The sequence below is a fragment of the Phyllobates terribilis genome, unplaced genomic scaffold (assembly GCF_046119375.1).
Source record: "Phyllobates terribilis strain yellow unplaced genomic scaffold, ASM4611937v1 Scaffold_5__5_contigs__length_657084704, whole genome shotgun sequence".
NCBI lineage: Eukaryota > Metazoa > Chordata > Amphibia > Anura > Dendrobatidae > Phyllobates > Phyllobates terribilis.
In genome coordinates, this window is record NW_027362765.1 from 256,618,032 (window position 1) to 256,634,632 (window position 16,601).

At 44.3% G+C, this 16,601-nt stretch overlaps 1 protein-coding gene across 1 annotated transcript in view; it reads left to right on the forward strand.

Annotated features, from left to right (window-relative positions):
- Positions 1–1,168: 1,168 nt before the first annotated feature.
- MYCBPAP (MYCBP associated protein) overlaps positions 1,169–16,601 on the forward strand; it is a 103,781-nt gene continuing 88,348 nt past the window's right edge. Inside the window, exons 1-5 of the mRNA XM_073681212.1 lie at positions 1,169–1,319; positions 6,164–6,294; positions 12,221–12,380; positions 15,281–15,387; positions 15,778–15,952. Of these exons, the coding sequence (XP_073537313.1) occupies positions 1,256–1,319; positions 6,164–6,294; positions 12,221–12,380; positions 15,281–15,387; positions 15,778–15,952 (637 nt within the window). The 5' untranslated portion in view covers positions 1,169–1,255. The remainder of the gene's footprint in view (positions 1,320–6,163; positions 6,295–12,220; positions 12,381–15,280; positions 15,388–15,777; positions 15,953–16,601) is intronic.

The window sequence follows — 16,601 nt, forward strand, 5'->3', positions numbered from 1 at the left end:
TTAAGCAGCTTGGATTGTGTGCCTCTCCACTCTTCCTCCAGACTCTGGGACCTTGATTTCCAAATGAAATGCAAAATTTACTTTCATCTGAAAATGACACCTTGGCGACTGAGCAACAGTCCAGGTCTTTTTCTCCTTGGCCCAGGTAAGACTCTTCTGGCCTTGTCTATTGGTTATGAGTGGCTTGACACAAGGAATGCGACACTTGTAGCCCATGTCCTGGATACGTCTGTGTGTGTGTGCTGGCTCTTGAAGCAATGACTCCAGCAGCAGTCCACTCCTTGTGAATCTCCCCCAAATTTTTGAATGGTCTTTTCTTAACAATCCTTTCAAGGCTGCGGTTATCCCAGTTGCTTGTGCACCTTTTCCTACCACACTTTTTCCTTCCATTCAAATTTCCGTTAATATGCTTGGATACAGTACTCTGTGAACAGCCAGCTTTATTAGCAATGACCTTTTGTGGCTTACCCACCTTGTAGAGAGTGTCAATGACTGCCTTCTGGACATCTGTCAAGTCAGCAGTCTTCCCCATGATTGTGGAGCCTACTGAAACAGACTAAAGGACCTTTTTAAACACTTAGGAAGCCTTTGCAGGTATTTTTTTTTAATTATTCTAATTTACTGAGATAATGACTTTTGTGTTTTCATTGGCTGTAAGCCATAATCATCATTACCAGAAATAAACACTTGAAATAGATCACTGATGACACTCGTTCCATTTCTTCATGTACATGTTTAAACACTGACGTCTGAACGAGGCCTGATTTGTATTTTTTTTTTTTAAAAATTCAAATAACTAGGAAGCTTCTTTGAAAGGTTATATACTGAGGATTATGGAGCAGAATCGAAAATCCACATTAAGAACTCTGTGTGACCATAGCCAAAGGGTCACATCCGAACTTTACTTTGGTCAGATTTCATTTCCATTACATTGTGGGCTATCTGCACTGACCATGTACCCCGTGATTGTGCAGAGTGTCGCTATAGGCCCAGTTAGACCTCTAGGCCAGGGGGCACACGTACTAACAGACCCCCGCACAGAGCCGCCCGTGCAGCCCGCAGCAGCGTGCTGGTACTGGTGGAGCGCGCAGCTAGTGCGTTCAGTGCAGGCGCCTCTAGGGGGCGCGCACGCTGCACGGACGTAGGCTGCCGCAAATCATTTGTTCGTAGAGGCTCATGGGACTTGTAGTTCGCGTCAATCAGGTGGGAGTGTACGGATGGAGGGCTGACTTGTGTACCGTTACCATAGAAACGCATGTTCCAGGACAGCATGGCGAACAAAGCTGGAAAAAGAGATTCTCGTTCCAGGACTCCACCGGGTAATGTAAGATCTATGTGTAAAGATCATCCTGCCGGGAGATCGTGTAGCGACCGGTGACCGATCAGTCCTAGAGGACGTGTGTATGGTCACACCAGGGTCAGACTGACACCTGCAAGCCCCCCAGTGTGTGCGGCTGTCACCACACAGAGGGTCTCAAAGGTCTCTGGGTCCAGAGGGAATGTAAGGCAGGGCCACAGAAGTAAGATATATTGGGGCCACAGGGGTCGGGAATATTTGGTCACCAGGGGTCGGGAATATTGGGGGCCACAGGGGTAGGGAATATTGGGGGCCACAGGGGTCGGGAATATTGGGGGCCACAGGGGTCGGGAATATTGGGGCCACGGGGGTCGGGAATATTGAGGCCATGGGGGTAGGGAATATTGGGGCCACGGGGGTCTTGAATATTGGGGGCCACAGGGGTAGGGAATATTGGGGGCCACAGGGGTCGGGAATATTGGGGGCCACAGGGGTCGGGAATATTGGGGCCACGGGGGTCGGGAATATTGGGGCCACGGGGGTCGGGAATATTGAGGCCATGGGGGTAGGGAATATTGGGGCCACGGGGGTAGGGAATATTGAGGCCACAGGGGTCGGGAATACTGGGGGCCACAGGGGTCAGGAATATTGGGGGCCACGGGGTTCGGGAATATTGAGGCCATGGGGGTAGGGAATATTGGGGCCACGGGGGTCGGGAATATTGAGGCCATGGGGGTAGGGAATATTGGGGCCACGGGGGTTGGGAATATTGGGGGCCACAGGGGTCGGGAATATTGGGGGCCACGGGGGTCGGGAATATTGGGGCCATGGGGGTAGGGAATATTGGGGCCACGGGGGTCTTGAATATTGGGGCCACATGAGTAAGAAATATTGCCACAGGGGTCAGGAATATTGGGGGCCACAGGGGTAGGGAATTTTGGGGCCATAGGAGTCGGGAATATTGGGGCCAGGTACAGTGTTTGGCATATGGAGGGACTTTATCAGAAACAGCTGTGTGTGGGCTATGATATCCGCACATTTCCCACAGAAGTCTATGGGATGTAACAATCCACATGACATCCTAGCACTGCGGATGACCACAGGGGAGATAATGCGGGGTCTGCACATTCACCTAATACGTGAAAATGGACTGTACAAAGTCACGCTCTGCAATTCCTATACCCCATCAGGAATGTATATTGTACCTGGTAATATACATAATACTGCTGTGACAGCGCTGTATCACCATCATACACCGGACATGTCTATCTATGGGGGGAGGGTAATCTTTCCTAGGTGACCAGTATACGGCTTATATGCCACAGACTCATTTTTGCAGTGATTTTCTATCATTGACCCCCACAGCCTAAGGGAATGTTCCCGTGAGGTAATTATCAGATTTTCGCTGTAGTGATCCATGGTAGGACTTGTTTTCTGATAAGGATTAGCAGTTTGCACTTCCCCAATTCCACTTGTGGGGCTAATCCTTGTCCAATATCTGTTATGATTTTGTGCACATGTCACTTTATTGAAAGGGTTTTAGAAGCTGCTTTGGAGCACATTCCAACACCGTTTTCCATTGAAAACAATAGGACTCGTTTGAAGATGTTTGATAATCTCCTGCTGATAAAACAGTGATTGTCTCATTAAAGGACAAGTAAAGCTGCTGCCAGGTAGTCATCCCCGCCCCCACTGATTGGCAGCTTTCTTTGTGCACTGTATATGGGCAGTGTGTGTAAATGACAGCAAGCAGCCCAGTAAGTGACACATCGCTGGAGTCAGGCTCTCTGCCCCTACATTATGCTGCTCTCAGATGGGGTAGAATCATAGAAGGGTAGAGTTGGAGGGGACCTCCTGGGTCATCTGGTCCAACCCCCTGCTCAAAGCAGGATTCACTAAATCATCTCAGACAGATGTCTGTCCAGCCTCTGTTTGAAGACGTCCATTGAAGGGGAACTCACCACCTCTCGTGGCCGCCTGTTCCACTCATTGATCACCCTCACTGTCAAAAAGTTTTTTCTAATATCTAATCTGTGTCTCCTCCCATTTAGTTTCATCCCATTGCTTCTAGTCTTTCCTTGTGCAAATGAGAATAAAGATGATCCTTCTACAATGTGACAGCCCTTGACATATTTGTAGACAGCTATTAAGTCTCCTCTCAGTCTTCTTTTTTGCAAGCTAAACATTCCCAAATCCTGTAACCGTTCCTCATAGGACATGGCCTGCAGACCGGTCACCATTCTGGTCGCTCTTCTCTGAACTTGCTCCAGTTTGTCGATGTCTTTTTTAAAATGTGGCGCCCAAAACTGGACGCAGTATTCCAGATGAGGTCTGACCAAAGAGGAGTAAAGTGCGATAATGACTTCACGTGATCTAGACTGTATGCTTCTGTTAATACATCCCAGAATTGTATTTGCCTTTTTTGCTGCTGCATCACACTGTTGACTCATGTTCAGTCTATGATCTATTAGTATACCTAAGTCTTTTTCACATGTACTGTTGCTTAGCTCTATTCCTCCCATTCTGTATATGCTTTTTTCATTTTTATTGCCCAGATGTAGTACTTTGCATTTCTCCCTGTTATAAACAATTCTGTTGGTTACTGCCCACTGCTCCGGTTTATTTAGGTCTTTTTGAATCCTCTCTCTCTCTTCTCTAGTGTTAGCTATCCCTCCTAGCTTTGTGTCATCAGCAAATTTAATCAGTTTACCCTCAATTCCTTCATCTAAATCATTGATAAAGATGTTGAACAATACAGGTCCCAGGACAGAGCCCTGTGGTACCCCACTTGAGACATTCATCCAACTGGATGTGATGCCATTTACGACCACTCTTTGAGTCCGATCACTAAGCCAGTTATGAATCCACCTAACAGTTGCCTGGTCCATTCCATACTTGGTCATTTTTTCAATAAGGATGGTGTGAGATACTTTGTCAAATGCTTTGCTGAAGTCAAGATATACTATATATACAGCATTTCCCTGATCCACCCAGTCAGTGATTCTGTCATAGAAGGAAGGGTAGCAAAAACCTATTGAATCCCTTTAACCTCTTCAGGTTTCCAAGATGGCAAACGGCTAAATGAAGTGACCTGACCATTCTTCAGCCATTTTCCGCTCTGAAGACTCTGTGTACTGTACAATACAAGGCAATGGGAAAGCTCAAAAGACGCCCGATTTAGTAAGGCCGGGGTCAAATAAGTGATTATTCTCTCATGCGGGAGAATCAGCTTGTTATGATAATGACACTCAGCTCAAAGTCTGTCATAGTCTCAGCCAAGTGTCATCTTAGTGTGATCCAATCCTCTCGCATATGAGAATCATGTCGAGAAGACTGAGAACTTAATTTCTCCATTGTCTGAGTCCGCGGATGTTAGATTGCACTCGGATGACTTCCGAGTGCAGTCTGATGTTTCACATGCACCCATAGACTTGTATGGTTGGGCATGATCCGAATTCTAGTGCCTCTCACAGCATGTCGCGATCTTTTCTCATTCCAAATCAGCATGAGAAAAAGATTGCAGATCTGCACTGCCTCATAGTATAACATTGGCCTGAGTTCTATCTGATAACACATCGTATAGCACTCGACCATGTTATATACGCTCATGTGAGCGAGCCCTTATACTGTATATGGCGAGTTTTACAATTTGGTTAGAAATCCTCCTCATCTAAGACAATTTCTAAAAGCACTTTGTACCTGGACATAAACAGATACTGTCAGGTGATCGGTTCATTCTGCTTCAATGAACACCCTTATTTATTATACTGATGGCTGGACCGTACAATACAAGCACTTTCTTACCTTTTCTGTCACCTCTGTTTCCTCATAGATTGTAAGCTCTTGTGAGCAGGGTCCTCCCTCCTCCTGTGTGATTTGTTGAGCTATGTGGTAGGGCTCATTCAGACGTCCCCGCAAATCGGCCTGAATGACGTCTTAATGAGCCCTTAGGCTGGTTTCACACATTTGTGTTTTGTAATCTGTGCACTCTTTACAATGCACACTGACAGTGCACTCTATTGCCAGCTTGTCACTTCTTTTCAGAGCCGGCGAGGGAGCGCATTGTCACTACGCATTAAAAAGAATATTGCACAATGAGCATACTTTGGAATTAACAATCAACGCATGCTCAGTAGGGCAGGGACTAGCCCACCCCCTGAAACTGGCCTCACTGATGACGCTTGTTTCAGGGTGTTGCAGAGGCTGTGAAAGTGGCCGCAGCCTCTGCCCCCTGATGACATCTCATTTGAGTATCCCAGCATTCACTGGAGAGTCTCAAACAAAGTGTCATCAGACCGGAAGTAGGTAAAAAAGAGCAGTTAGCATAGTGAGGGAACTATAGGAAATCTTTAATGACGGTATATTCGAAAAGAGATTAGATTATGACAGTAAATAGACCACCCCTTTAATAATAAATGGGATATTGCCTATCAGAAAAATATGCTTTAGTCACCCTTCCCGGGTCCAACACTGAGACTGCTGCAGCAACCAGTGTCTGGTATTGGCTGTAGTGCTCATGTCACATTGAAAGCAGAGCAGCTAAGTGGTGATTTTAGTGGCTCTGCCCATGTAGACAGAACGCCTAACTTAGAGCCATTGAGCTCACTGATTGGCTGCCGTGCTGTCAGTGTGATATCAGCACCACAACCAATACCAGACACTGGGAGCAGCAGCGGAGACTCAACGATGGACCTGGGGATGGTGAGTAATGCACTTTTCATAACAAATTGCACCCAGTGACCAAGATTTTTTGAAAGTGGACCTCCCTATTAATTTAATCTATAAATAGTAAGGAACACACAGTGTCTCCAGATTGTATTCTGTGGCTGAGCTCTGTTTTATATAGATATATTTATTATGTTACAGAGAAGAAAAAGCTGAAGGGGTTTGAACAGTCCACCTCGCCTGTACCCGAACAGACGGAGCCGGCCTCAAGCACCCGACTTAAAGCTGAGGAAATCCAGGCTCTGGCTATAAAACCCGAGGATCTGGAGAAGGTAACATTCAGTCATGGACAAGGTTACATTCACGTTCAGTAATCTAAACCTATAATTAGGCTATGTCCTGAAGAAGAGGTTGAGAATAGCTTCGAAACGCGTTGACCTGTAACCGTATCAATAAATTCTATTTATGAACATATCGTCTCTTAGGATTTCCTCTGTGAGTCCATCAGCTGCGCAGGTTAAAACACATTATTCCTGGACAGCATTTTTTTTATTTTGAAAACATTTGCAACATTCATTTTATTCTATAGGGAAGGAAGAAAAACCTATAGGTTCTTGCTATGTAATCTGAGAGACCCTGATTACAGCGATGTATCACTTACATGGCAGACATTCAGATAACACAGCCTCTGGACTCATTATGGCTATTTTGCCTTTGTAACAATTTTTTTTCAGCTTTATCTTGTACCTCTTATAGTGAAATATCGGCATTATCTCATGATGATTATTTTTATAATAGACGTAAGTGTATTTGATTATTTCCACATCTTTTGCTGAATTGCATTTTGGTCTATCAGTGGTATGGTGTAATTGTTGTTGCATTATTCTGTAGTTAACACTGTATTTTAGATATAGCCACAGCTTCCTCTTAAGGAGTACAGACCCAATCTGTGCTGTGTCATTTCCTCCACAGATGGAAAATGGTTCCTCAATTCCTTTTATTATACATAAGCATTTAAAAAAAAATAGTGTTTGCTTTCTATGACATCCATGAGCCGAGACCCCACCCTTGCCGAGTGAAGGTGCGAGTGTTTGCTTTCTATGACATCCATGAGCCGAGACCCCACCCTTGCCTAGTGAAGGTGCGAGTGTTTGCTTTCTATGACATCCATGAGCCGAGACCCCACCCTTGCCTAGTGAAGGTGCGAGTGTTTGCTTTCTATGACATCCATGAGCCGAGACCCCACCCTTGCCTAGTGAAGGTGCGAGTGTTTGCTTTCTATGACATCCATGAGCCGAGACCCCACCCTTGCCTAGTGAAGGTGCGAGTGTTTGCTTTCTATGACATCCATGAGCCGAGACCCCACCCTTGCCGAGTGAAGGTGCGAGTGTTTGCTTTCTATGACATCCATGAGCCGAGACCCCACCCTTGCCTAGTGAAGGTGCGAGTGTTTGCTTTCTATGACATCCATGAGCCGAGACCCCACCCTTGCCTAATGAAGGTGCAAGTGTTTGCTTTCTATGACATCCATGAGCCGAGACCCCACCCTTGCCGAGTGAAGGTGCGAGTGTTTGCTTTCTATGACATCCATGAGCCGAGACCCCACCATTGCCGAGTGAAGGTGCGAGTGTTTGCTTTCTATGACATCCATGAGCCGAGACCCCACCCTTGCCTAGTGAAGGTGCGAGTGTTTGCTTTCTATGACATCCATGAGCCGAGACCCCACCCTTGCCTAATGAAGGTGCGAGTGTTTGCTTTCTATGACATCCATGAGCCGAGACCCCACCCTTGCCTAGTGAAGGTGCGAGTGTTTGCTTTCTATGACATCCATGAGCCGAGACCCCACCCTTGCCTAGTGAAGGTGCGAGTGTTTGCTTTCTATGACATCCATGAGCCGAGACCCCACCCTTGCCGAGTGAAGGTGCGAGTGTTTGCTTTCTATGACATCCATGAGCCGAGACCCCACCCTTGCCTAGTGAAGGTGCGAGTGTTTGCTTTCTATGACATCCATGAGCCGAGACCCCACCCTTGCCTAGTGAAGGTGCGAGTGTTTGCTTTCTATGACATCCATGAGCCGAGACCCCACCCTTGCCTAGTGAAGGTGCGAGTGTTTGCTTTCTATGACATCCATGAGCCGAGACCCCACCCTTGCCTAGTGAAGGTGCGAGTGTTTGCTTTCTATGACATCCATGAGCCGAGACCCCACCCTTGCCGAGTGAAGGTGCGAGTGTTTGCTTTCTATGACATCCATGAGCCGAGACCCCACCCTTGCCTAGTGAAGGTGCGAGTGTTTGCTTTCTATGACATCCATGAGCCGAGACCCCACCCTTGCCTAATGAAGGTGCGAGTGTTTGCTTTCTATGACATCCATGAGCCGAGACCCCACCCTTGCCGAGTGAAGGTGCGAGTGTTTGCTTTCTATGACATCCATGAGCCGAGACCCCACCCTTGCCGAGTGAAGGTGCGAGTGTTTGCTTTCTATGACATCCATGAGCCGAGACCCCACCCTTGCCTAGTGAAGGTGCGAGTGTTTGCTTTCTATGACATCCATGAGCCGAGACCCCACCCTTGCCTAATGAAGGTGCGAGTGTTTGCTTTCTATGACATCCATGAGCCGAGACCCCACCCTTGCCTAGTGAAGGTGCGAGTGTTTGCTTTCTATGACATCCATGAGCCGAGACCCCACCCTTGCCGAGTGAAGGTGCGAGTGTTTGCTTTCTATGACATCCATGAGCCGAGACCCCACCCTTGCCTAGTGAAGGTGCGAGTGTTTGCTTTCTATGGCATCCATGAGCCGAGACCCCACCCTTGCCTAGTGAAGGTGCCCTGGTTTCAATGGCTGATTGTAGGACATATACTGCGTGCAAGGACCCCCTCTGTAATATGACTTCACAAGAGTAATGCAAAGAGTAATACCACCGAGTACACACTGTCTGCCATAGTCATCACTAATTGCACCCTCTGTCTATGAGTAGTAATGGACTCCATTACTTGTTGGGTCCTATGGCAGCTACTGATCCTACACCCATGGGAGTTACACTCATGTACCTATACATTGCACTGAGCAGAATGTATCTCTTGTGCTATACTACGGAAATCCTGTATACGAGGGCACTGACACTGCTCTGTAATGCTTAGCATGATTCCATTGTATTAGCAGGGTTGCTTTCTACTAACAGCACCATGCTATGACTTGTCTTCTTCCCATAGTTCATCTTGTCCCCAAGTGAGAGATTAATGCACATCCAGCTGTCTATGATGTAGGAAAAAAAGGACTCATCCAACCAGGTCACGTTCTTCTATTGCTTTATGTCCTCTTCTGATGCTTACATGCCCATTGTAGGCACTTTTGGCATTTGACAGGGGTCAGCTTTTCAGTGGGACCAGTCTTTGGCTACGTAGCCCAATACATAGGAAATTCTGATGCACTGGTATCCTGGCACGCTTATATCTCTTGTAAGAGGCTTCTCACCTAGCCAAACCAGTTTTCCTGCTTTGCAATGATGAGGGGCAAACACCCCAAAACATATGTCTGCAAATGGAGTTTTTGGTTTGGCTTTTTATACAAAGTCATACTGGTTAAAGGGAACCTGTCACCAGAAAAAAACACTATTAACCTGCATATATGGGGTTAATATGCAGGTTAATAGCGTTATTAACATGGTTGGCGCCTGCACTTACCCAAATACTGCAGGGAGAAAATGAACTTTATTCTCCCTGGCAGCGTTCTGGTTTGAGTCACAGGGGCGGCAACGGCAAGTGTTCAGTCACAGAGCGTCGGCTGTGCCCCCTGACTCTGACACTGGCTCTCCATTGGGGATGGCTGTCAGTCAGGTCCGGGGACGCGCTTACAGCCACCACTCACTATGCACAGAGTTTGATTCAAGTGTCAGCTTAGTGTGATCTGATTCTCTCAGATGAGAGAATTATATCAAAGGTGCGGAGAAGATGGAGAACAAAATTTCTCCATCTTCTCCTTTCTTTCTATCCGCGTATATGGAACTGCATTTGAATGACATCCGAGTGCAGTATGTTTTACACACACCGATAGACTTGTATGGGTGTGCGTGATCCAATCATCGGATGCACCCGCAGCATGCTGTGATATTTTTCTCATGCTGTATCGCCATGAGAAAAAAACGCTGATCAGCACTGTCCCATAGTATAACATTGGTCCGAGTGCTATCCAATACAACATTGTATAGCACTCATCGGATGTATACGCTCGTGTGAGCGAGCCCTTAGAGTGATACTTTTATTGGCTAACCAAAAAAATTATATTTTCAGCTTTTGAAGCACAGAGGCCCCTTCATCAGGAAAGTTTACAAATGAATGACTGAGACAAGAGCACATTTAAAAGATGTTGCAATGAGACATTTGTGCACGTGGTGGATGGGGTGATGCCTCCTATAGATAAGCCACAGTAATGCAACTGAAGTTTTTGCAACAAATTGAGAGGTAGGAAGGGTGAGGACTTGAGAGTTTAGTAATCTGGAGTCAGTCTGGTTGATGTGTGATTTTTGTCTATGTAGTGAGTCATAAATCCAGGTGTTAGGTTAAGTCCTTTTGTCTTGCACATTTAAATTCTTAGCGGAGCATTACATAGTCTATAAGACTGTGTGCACACTATGAGTTTTTGATTCTGCATTTATTTACTGCGAAAAAAACGCAGTGTAGTAGATGGGATTTATAGAGATCTCCTGCTTCTTTATGACTCAGTGTAAACCTACCTGCATATCACTTTTTATACGCATATTTTCCTCACTGATTTGCATTAGATGTGGAAAATCCGCAGGTAAAAATCGCACATGCATTTATGCGGCAGAAATGCATCAAAAACGCATGTAATCCACACATGACTATATCACTAAAGCCAAATACCAGGACGTATCAAAGACAAAGCGGCTTTATTTAATACACGACATACCAACAAGAGACAAAAAAACGCAGCGCCAAAAACGTGATAAAAACGCATATAAAAAATGCAAGTAACCTAATTGACCTATTTGGTGCAGAAATTCTACACATCAAAAACTCACCAGAATCGCACTGTGGGAACATAGCCTTATTCTCCTTATGCCAACTTTACCCCTTTTACCCACTTTTTGTATCATAATTAGCATGGACATTTTCAGCAATTTTTGCTACTTCTGCATTATCAGACTAGACAGGCTCAGTCTTTGCTCAAAAGAGAAGAAAGAAAAGGTTCCAGATTCAAAGCTTTGCAAAATGTATTCGATTAAAAAGATTCCATAATGAGGGTGGACACAGCAACGCGTTTCGAGCGCACAAACTGCTCTCTTAATCAAAGCTCAGTCTTTGCTCCCCATCTTTATGAATGATCTTTAGGTGCCCATAATGCCTGTTCATAGCACGGCCTAATATTTGTTCTCAAAACCCACAATCATAGGGAGAGGGGCAATAGGCTTAAAAAGGGATCCCCCTCCCTCCATTGACCATCTGGATGCCTATGTCTTTGATGAAGTGTCATATAAGGAGCTCAACGGTCACAACTGGTGCCAAAATCTGATTGTGGCCAATGGAGCCAGGTGTCGGCTATAATATACAGCTGACACCCGCTGCATATTTGTTCCTTTTGGGGCGCTACTTATTCCCTTGTGCCAGGTTTTTTATGTTAAGGGGTTAAAGGGGTATTCCCATCTCCAAGATCCTATCCCAATATATAGTAGGTGTCATAACAATAATATTAGCAAATACTTCCAATTAGAAATATAGTATAGTTCTTCTGATTCTTTGTCTCTTTCCTCATGTTCAGGCATAGTAGGACCTTAGGTATCCATGGTAATGACCACTAGCAACTAGCTAACTGCCACTATACCAGTGGTCGTAACCATGGATACCTAAGGTCCTGCAATGCCCTGCACATGAGGAAAGAGACATAGCGAATCAGAAAAACTATACTACATTTCTAATTGGAGGTATTTGCTAATATTAATATTACACCTACTACATAATGGGTTAGGATCTTGGCGATGAGAATACCCCTTTTTTTCCCCATATGGCAGTACATTATATTTTTAAATGAATGGCATCCTTCAACTTGCCTTGCAAAAAAAACAAAATAAAAACAAGACCTCATATGTCTGTGGATCCAAAAATAGAAGAGTTCTGGCTCTGGGAAGAAAGGGAGGAAAAAAATGAAAACAGAAACTCTCCCGGTTAATAAGCCTGACAAGAGACAAATATTTATTTTGTCAGAAAATAGACCTTATTATAATGACCATTTGTGTCTCATAGCTTCACCCTCCACGACGACCCAAAGAAGAACAGAAAGCTCCCCTAAGAAAACAGGTCCTAATTCGGAAGCCTCATGACCAAGAGCAAAGTAGAAAGAGACGACTGCTTGTTGCTCGTCCAGTGCCACCAGGATCTGCAAGCAAAGGCCAAGATTTCTCTGGTATGCTGCAGTCAGTCTATGGGCTGCTGACAGTCACGAGAATATGTATCAACCATTCATCTGTATGAGGCTTATTAATGCTTTGTTGGCGCAGTGCTTGGCTTTTAACATTCAAACAGCTGTAATATTAGATCCTTATAATAATCACTCGTATTCAGTAGAGTAGAGCTAAAAGATTGGCAGCACCCTGGTCCATTGTCAGCGTTGGTAGTCTGTAGCCGCCGCCGGGAGCCCCCGAGCCTCCTCCTACCTGCTGACATCTTCAACGTCTTTTCTGATTAGTTGGCCCAGCGTCCATGTCATGTCATGTGTGCATCGCGCCATATCATAGTGCCTACCAATCAGAAGAGGCGCTGGAGAAGCCAACAGGTAGGAGGAGGCTCACAAGCCACTGATCCCGTGGTAACATACTGCGGACGTGGTCATTGGACAAATTGCAAATCTTTTTACTCAATCTAATATTTAATTATTACTTAAAGAGGTATTCCTTTCTCCAAGGTCTTATCCCAATATGTAGTAGGTGTAATAATAATAATATTAGCAAATGCTTCCAATTAAAATTGTAGTATAGTTTTTCTGATTCGCTATGTCTCTTTCCTCCTGTACTGGTATTGCAGGACCTTAGGTATCCATGGTTACAGCCACTAGCAACTATCTAACTAGCTGTCACTATATCTGTGGTCGTAATCTTGGATACCTAAGCTACTGCAACGCCTGCACTTTAGGAAAGAGACATAGCAAATCAGAATAACTATACTACATTTCTAATTGGAGGTATTTGCTAATATTATTATTATTACACCTACTACATATTGGGATAGGGTATTGGAGATGGGAATAACCCTTTAATTTTCTTTATCCAATGTCCATATCTGCCCGGTGGCGTCATAGCTGCAGTAACAGCAACCAAATATTTCCTAGAATTTAACATATGTTTTTCTCAAAAGAGGAATTTATCTAATTGCTATTTGCATGATTACCTTGAAGGGGTTGTCCAGGACTTAGATAGTAATGGCCTGTTTGGATTGGTGATTAATATCAGCTGCTACCAGGTTTTCAGTACACAGTGTACAGAACCAGAACCCCACAAATCTGTGCACTTTGTAGTGGTCATTCTTTGGGATCGTGATTGTGATTTTTTTGTGGTGCCCGTCCTCCCTTTTTCTCTTACATATAGTATTTATATTACTATATTTTAGTGTTTTTTTATATATATTGTTAATGTATTTATATCTCAATAAATTATTTTTTTGTCATTTCTAATAATTTGGGAATGCAAAGGCTTTAATTAATGTGGTTCTTTTTCTTCATCCTACATTGTTGTTTTGTCACATTGTTTGCAGCACCCCTGTATATAAATTGTGATTTTTTTTTTATAGTACCCATCCTTGATTACACTTGCATTCTTTTGGATTGTGGCTCAGCTCCCTTCACTTCAATAGGAGCTGAGCTGCAGTAGAAACCCAATGTACTGTTATAGAGTTAACAGGAGGAGGCGTCCTCTGTTCAGGATTCTTATCTCTTGGTCAGAGTGGAGCACAGTTACTACAAAGAGTGTCCCTTTCTCTATAGGATCTGTCCTGTCCTGCATTACACAATCAACCCATTGAATTGAATGGGCACCATGTAACGCCGAATTTGCCCTCATGTGGTCCTGCAGAAAAATGAAACACTTTGCTGCCAAGTTTCCCCAAGAATAAAAGGATTGAGACCCCAGCACTGGGGCACTTTATGATCTATTGTCACAGAAACTTTATATCAAATAAGGATGGGGGCCGAGCATGTGGACCCTCACAAATGAGTGACTGAAGGTTGTGCTTTAATGTTTGCATTCTTGAACACAAATGTAAAGACTCTTGGTTGGCACCATTAAATCTATCACCCAGTGACTTTGATATATAAAGCCATGTTCAGTATTTGGTCAGTATTTTACCTCAGTATTGTAAGCCAAAACCAGGAGTGGGTGATGAATACAGAAGTGGTGACGTGTTTCTATGAGACCACGTTCACATGGTCAGTATTTGATCAGTATTTTACCTCAGTATGTGTAAGCCAAAACCAGGAGTGGGTGATGAATACAGAAGTGATGACGTGTTTCTATGAGACCACGGTCACACGTTCAGTATTTGATCAGTATTATATATCAGTATGTGTAAGCCAAAACCAGGAGTGGGTGATGAATACAGAAGTGGTGACGTGTTTCTATGAGACCACGTTCACATGGTCAGTATTTGATCAGTATTTTACCTCAGTATGTGTAAGCCAAAACCAGGAGTGGGTGATGAATACAGAAGTGATGACGTGTTTCTATGAGACCACGGTCACACGTTCAGTATTTGATCAGTATTATATATCAGTATGTGTAAGCCAAAACCAGGAGTGGGTGATGAATACAGAAGTGGTGATGTGTTTCTATGAGACCACGGTCACACGTTCAGTATTTGATCAGTATTATATATCAGTATGTGTAAGCCAAAACCAGGAGTGGGTGATGAATACAGAAGTGGTGACGTGTTTCTATGAGACCACGGTCACACGTTCAGTATTTGGTCAGTATTTTACCTCAGTATTTATAAGCCAAAACCAGGAGTGGGTGATAATCCAGAAGTGGTGACGTGTTTCTATTATACTTTTCCTCTGATTGTTCCACTCCTGGTTTTGGCTTACAACTACTGAGGTAAAATACTGACCAAATACTGATAATGTGAACATGGCCTTATACTTTTTCTCTGACTGTTCCACTCTGGATTTTATCTTACAAATACTTAGGTAAAAAACTCACTAAATACTCAACGTGTGAATGTGGCCTAACAGTATTTGTACATCTATAATTGTACAAGAGAAGTATAATTTGCCAGATCTCCCTCCTTGTATTAGAATTAACCCATGTTTCCTTTCAGGGGTGGAGGTCCCTTTATGTGACATTCGTGGACAGCTTCTGCCGCACAACATTTTAGGGACTTTACAGGAGCTGAGTCAAGAAGCCTCTGCAAGAGGAGACTTACAGGCACGTTTTCTATGGCCATAAATCCAATATATTCCCTTTAATTCTACCCTTATCTCAGGAGCTCCATCCACTATAAAGTTATATGAAGGAATTATCAGCACAGACTTTGGGGTTGAAAAGAAAAAAAAATAGCATTAAAAAGTTCTTTTGATAAGGTCAGCTTTAGCTTTAAGTTCCCTCAAATGAGTCTTCATTTCCACTGCGGGAATGAAGTGTACTCAGTAGTAAGAGCCAGGGCTTCCTGAAGAGAGTGACTCTTCAAAGTGGGTGGGGGAAGCCTATGTTGGAAACAGAAAACTTTTTTAGGAACCCCAAATATTCCTATCTCAGGATATGTGGTGTAGAATGTATAAGTAAGCTGTTTATTACCGGGATACTCTGTATTATTAGGTCGCTCAGCTTATACCAGATGTCACACAGCTGGATATTCATGGAACATATGATGGGGAGAAGAAACTCCCGCAGAAGAAAGAAGCTTTTACGCATCCACAGAAGCAAGACAACGCTCTGAATAACTGGCAGTACCACGTGAATCTGAGGAAGAGGCAGCTCGATGCGTTATCCCGTTAGTATCATCTATATTATATGTGCTTTTCTAAGCAAAGCTGACCTCTGATTGGTCAGTATGGGCATCGATGCTTGTGATCGTTGGTTGTATGCTAAGCAGTGAGCTTCATTTTTTGTGGAGCTTGTCATTATTTGTTTCCTGGAAACCAATAGAAAACCCTCTACGCAGGAAGGTCCTCTATGGGATCTTATTACAGCCTCCTATAATATGGCAGTGTACTGAGATCAGAAACTCCCAGATTTTAGCCTACATCTGTTCTGAAAACCCCTCTTCCCTAGCTGCACTTACTTCACTCACCCTCCCCGGGTCCAATGCTGTGTCTTTGCTGCTGCTCCCTGTGTCTGTTATAAACTGGGCTTACTGATTGGCTGCAGCGCTGTAGTGCTGCAGACAATAGCAAAGTTCTGGAGCCGTGGTGGAGGCTCAGACCTGTTTTTTTTAACAAACTGCAGCCAGGGGACAGGGATTTTCTGAAACTGGAAAACCCTTTTAAATGGGTTGTTCATTACTCGGACAATTTCTTCTGCAACTCTGTTTGCCCTCAGTAAAATAACAACACCTATACTCACCTCCGTTTCTGTAGGAGAGGAGAGTGAAGCCAGCTCTGATTGGCCGCAAGGATCTTGTGACATAACAATGTCACACG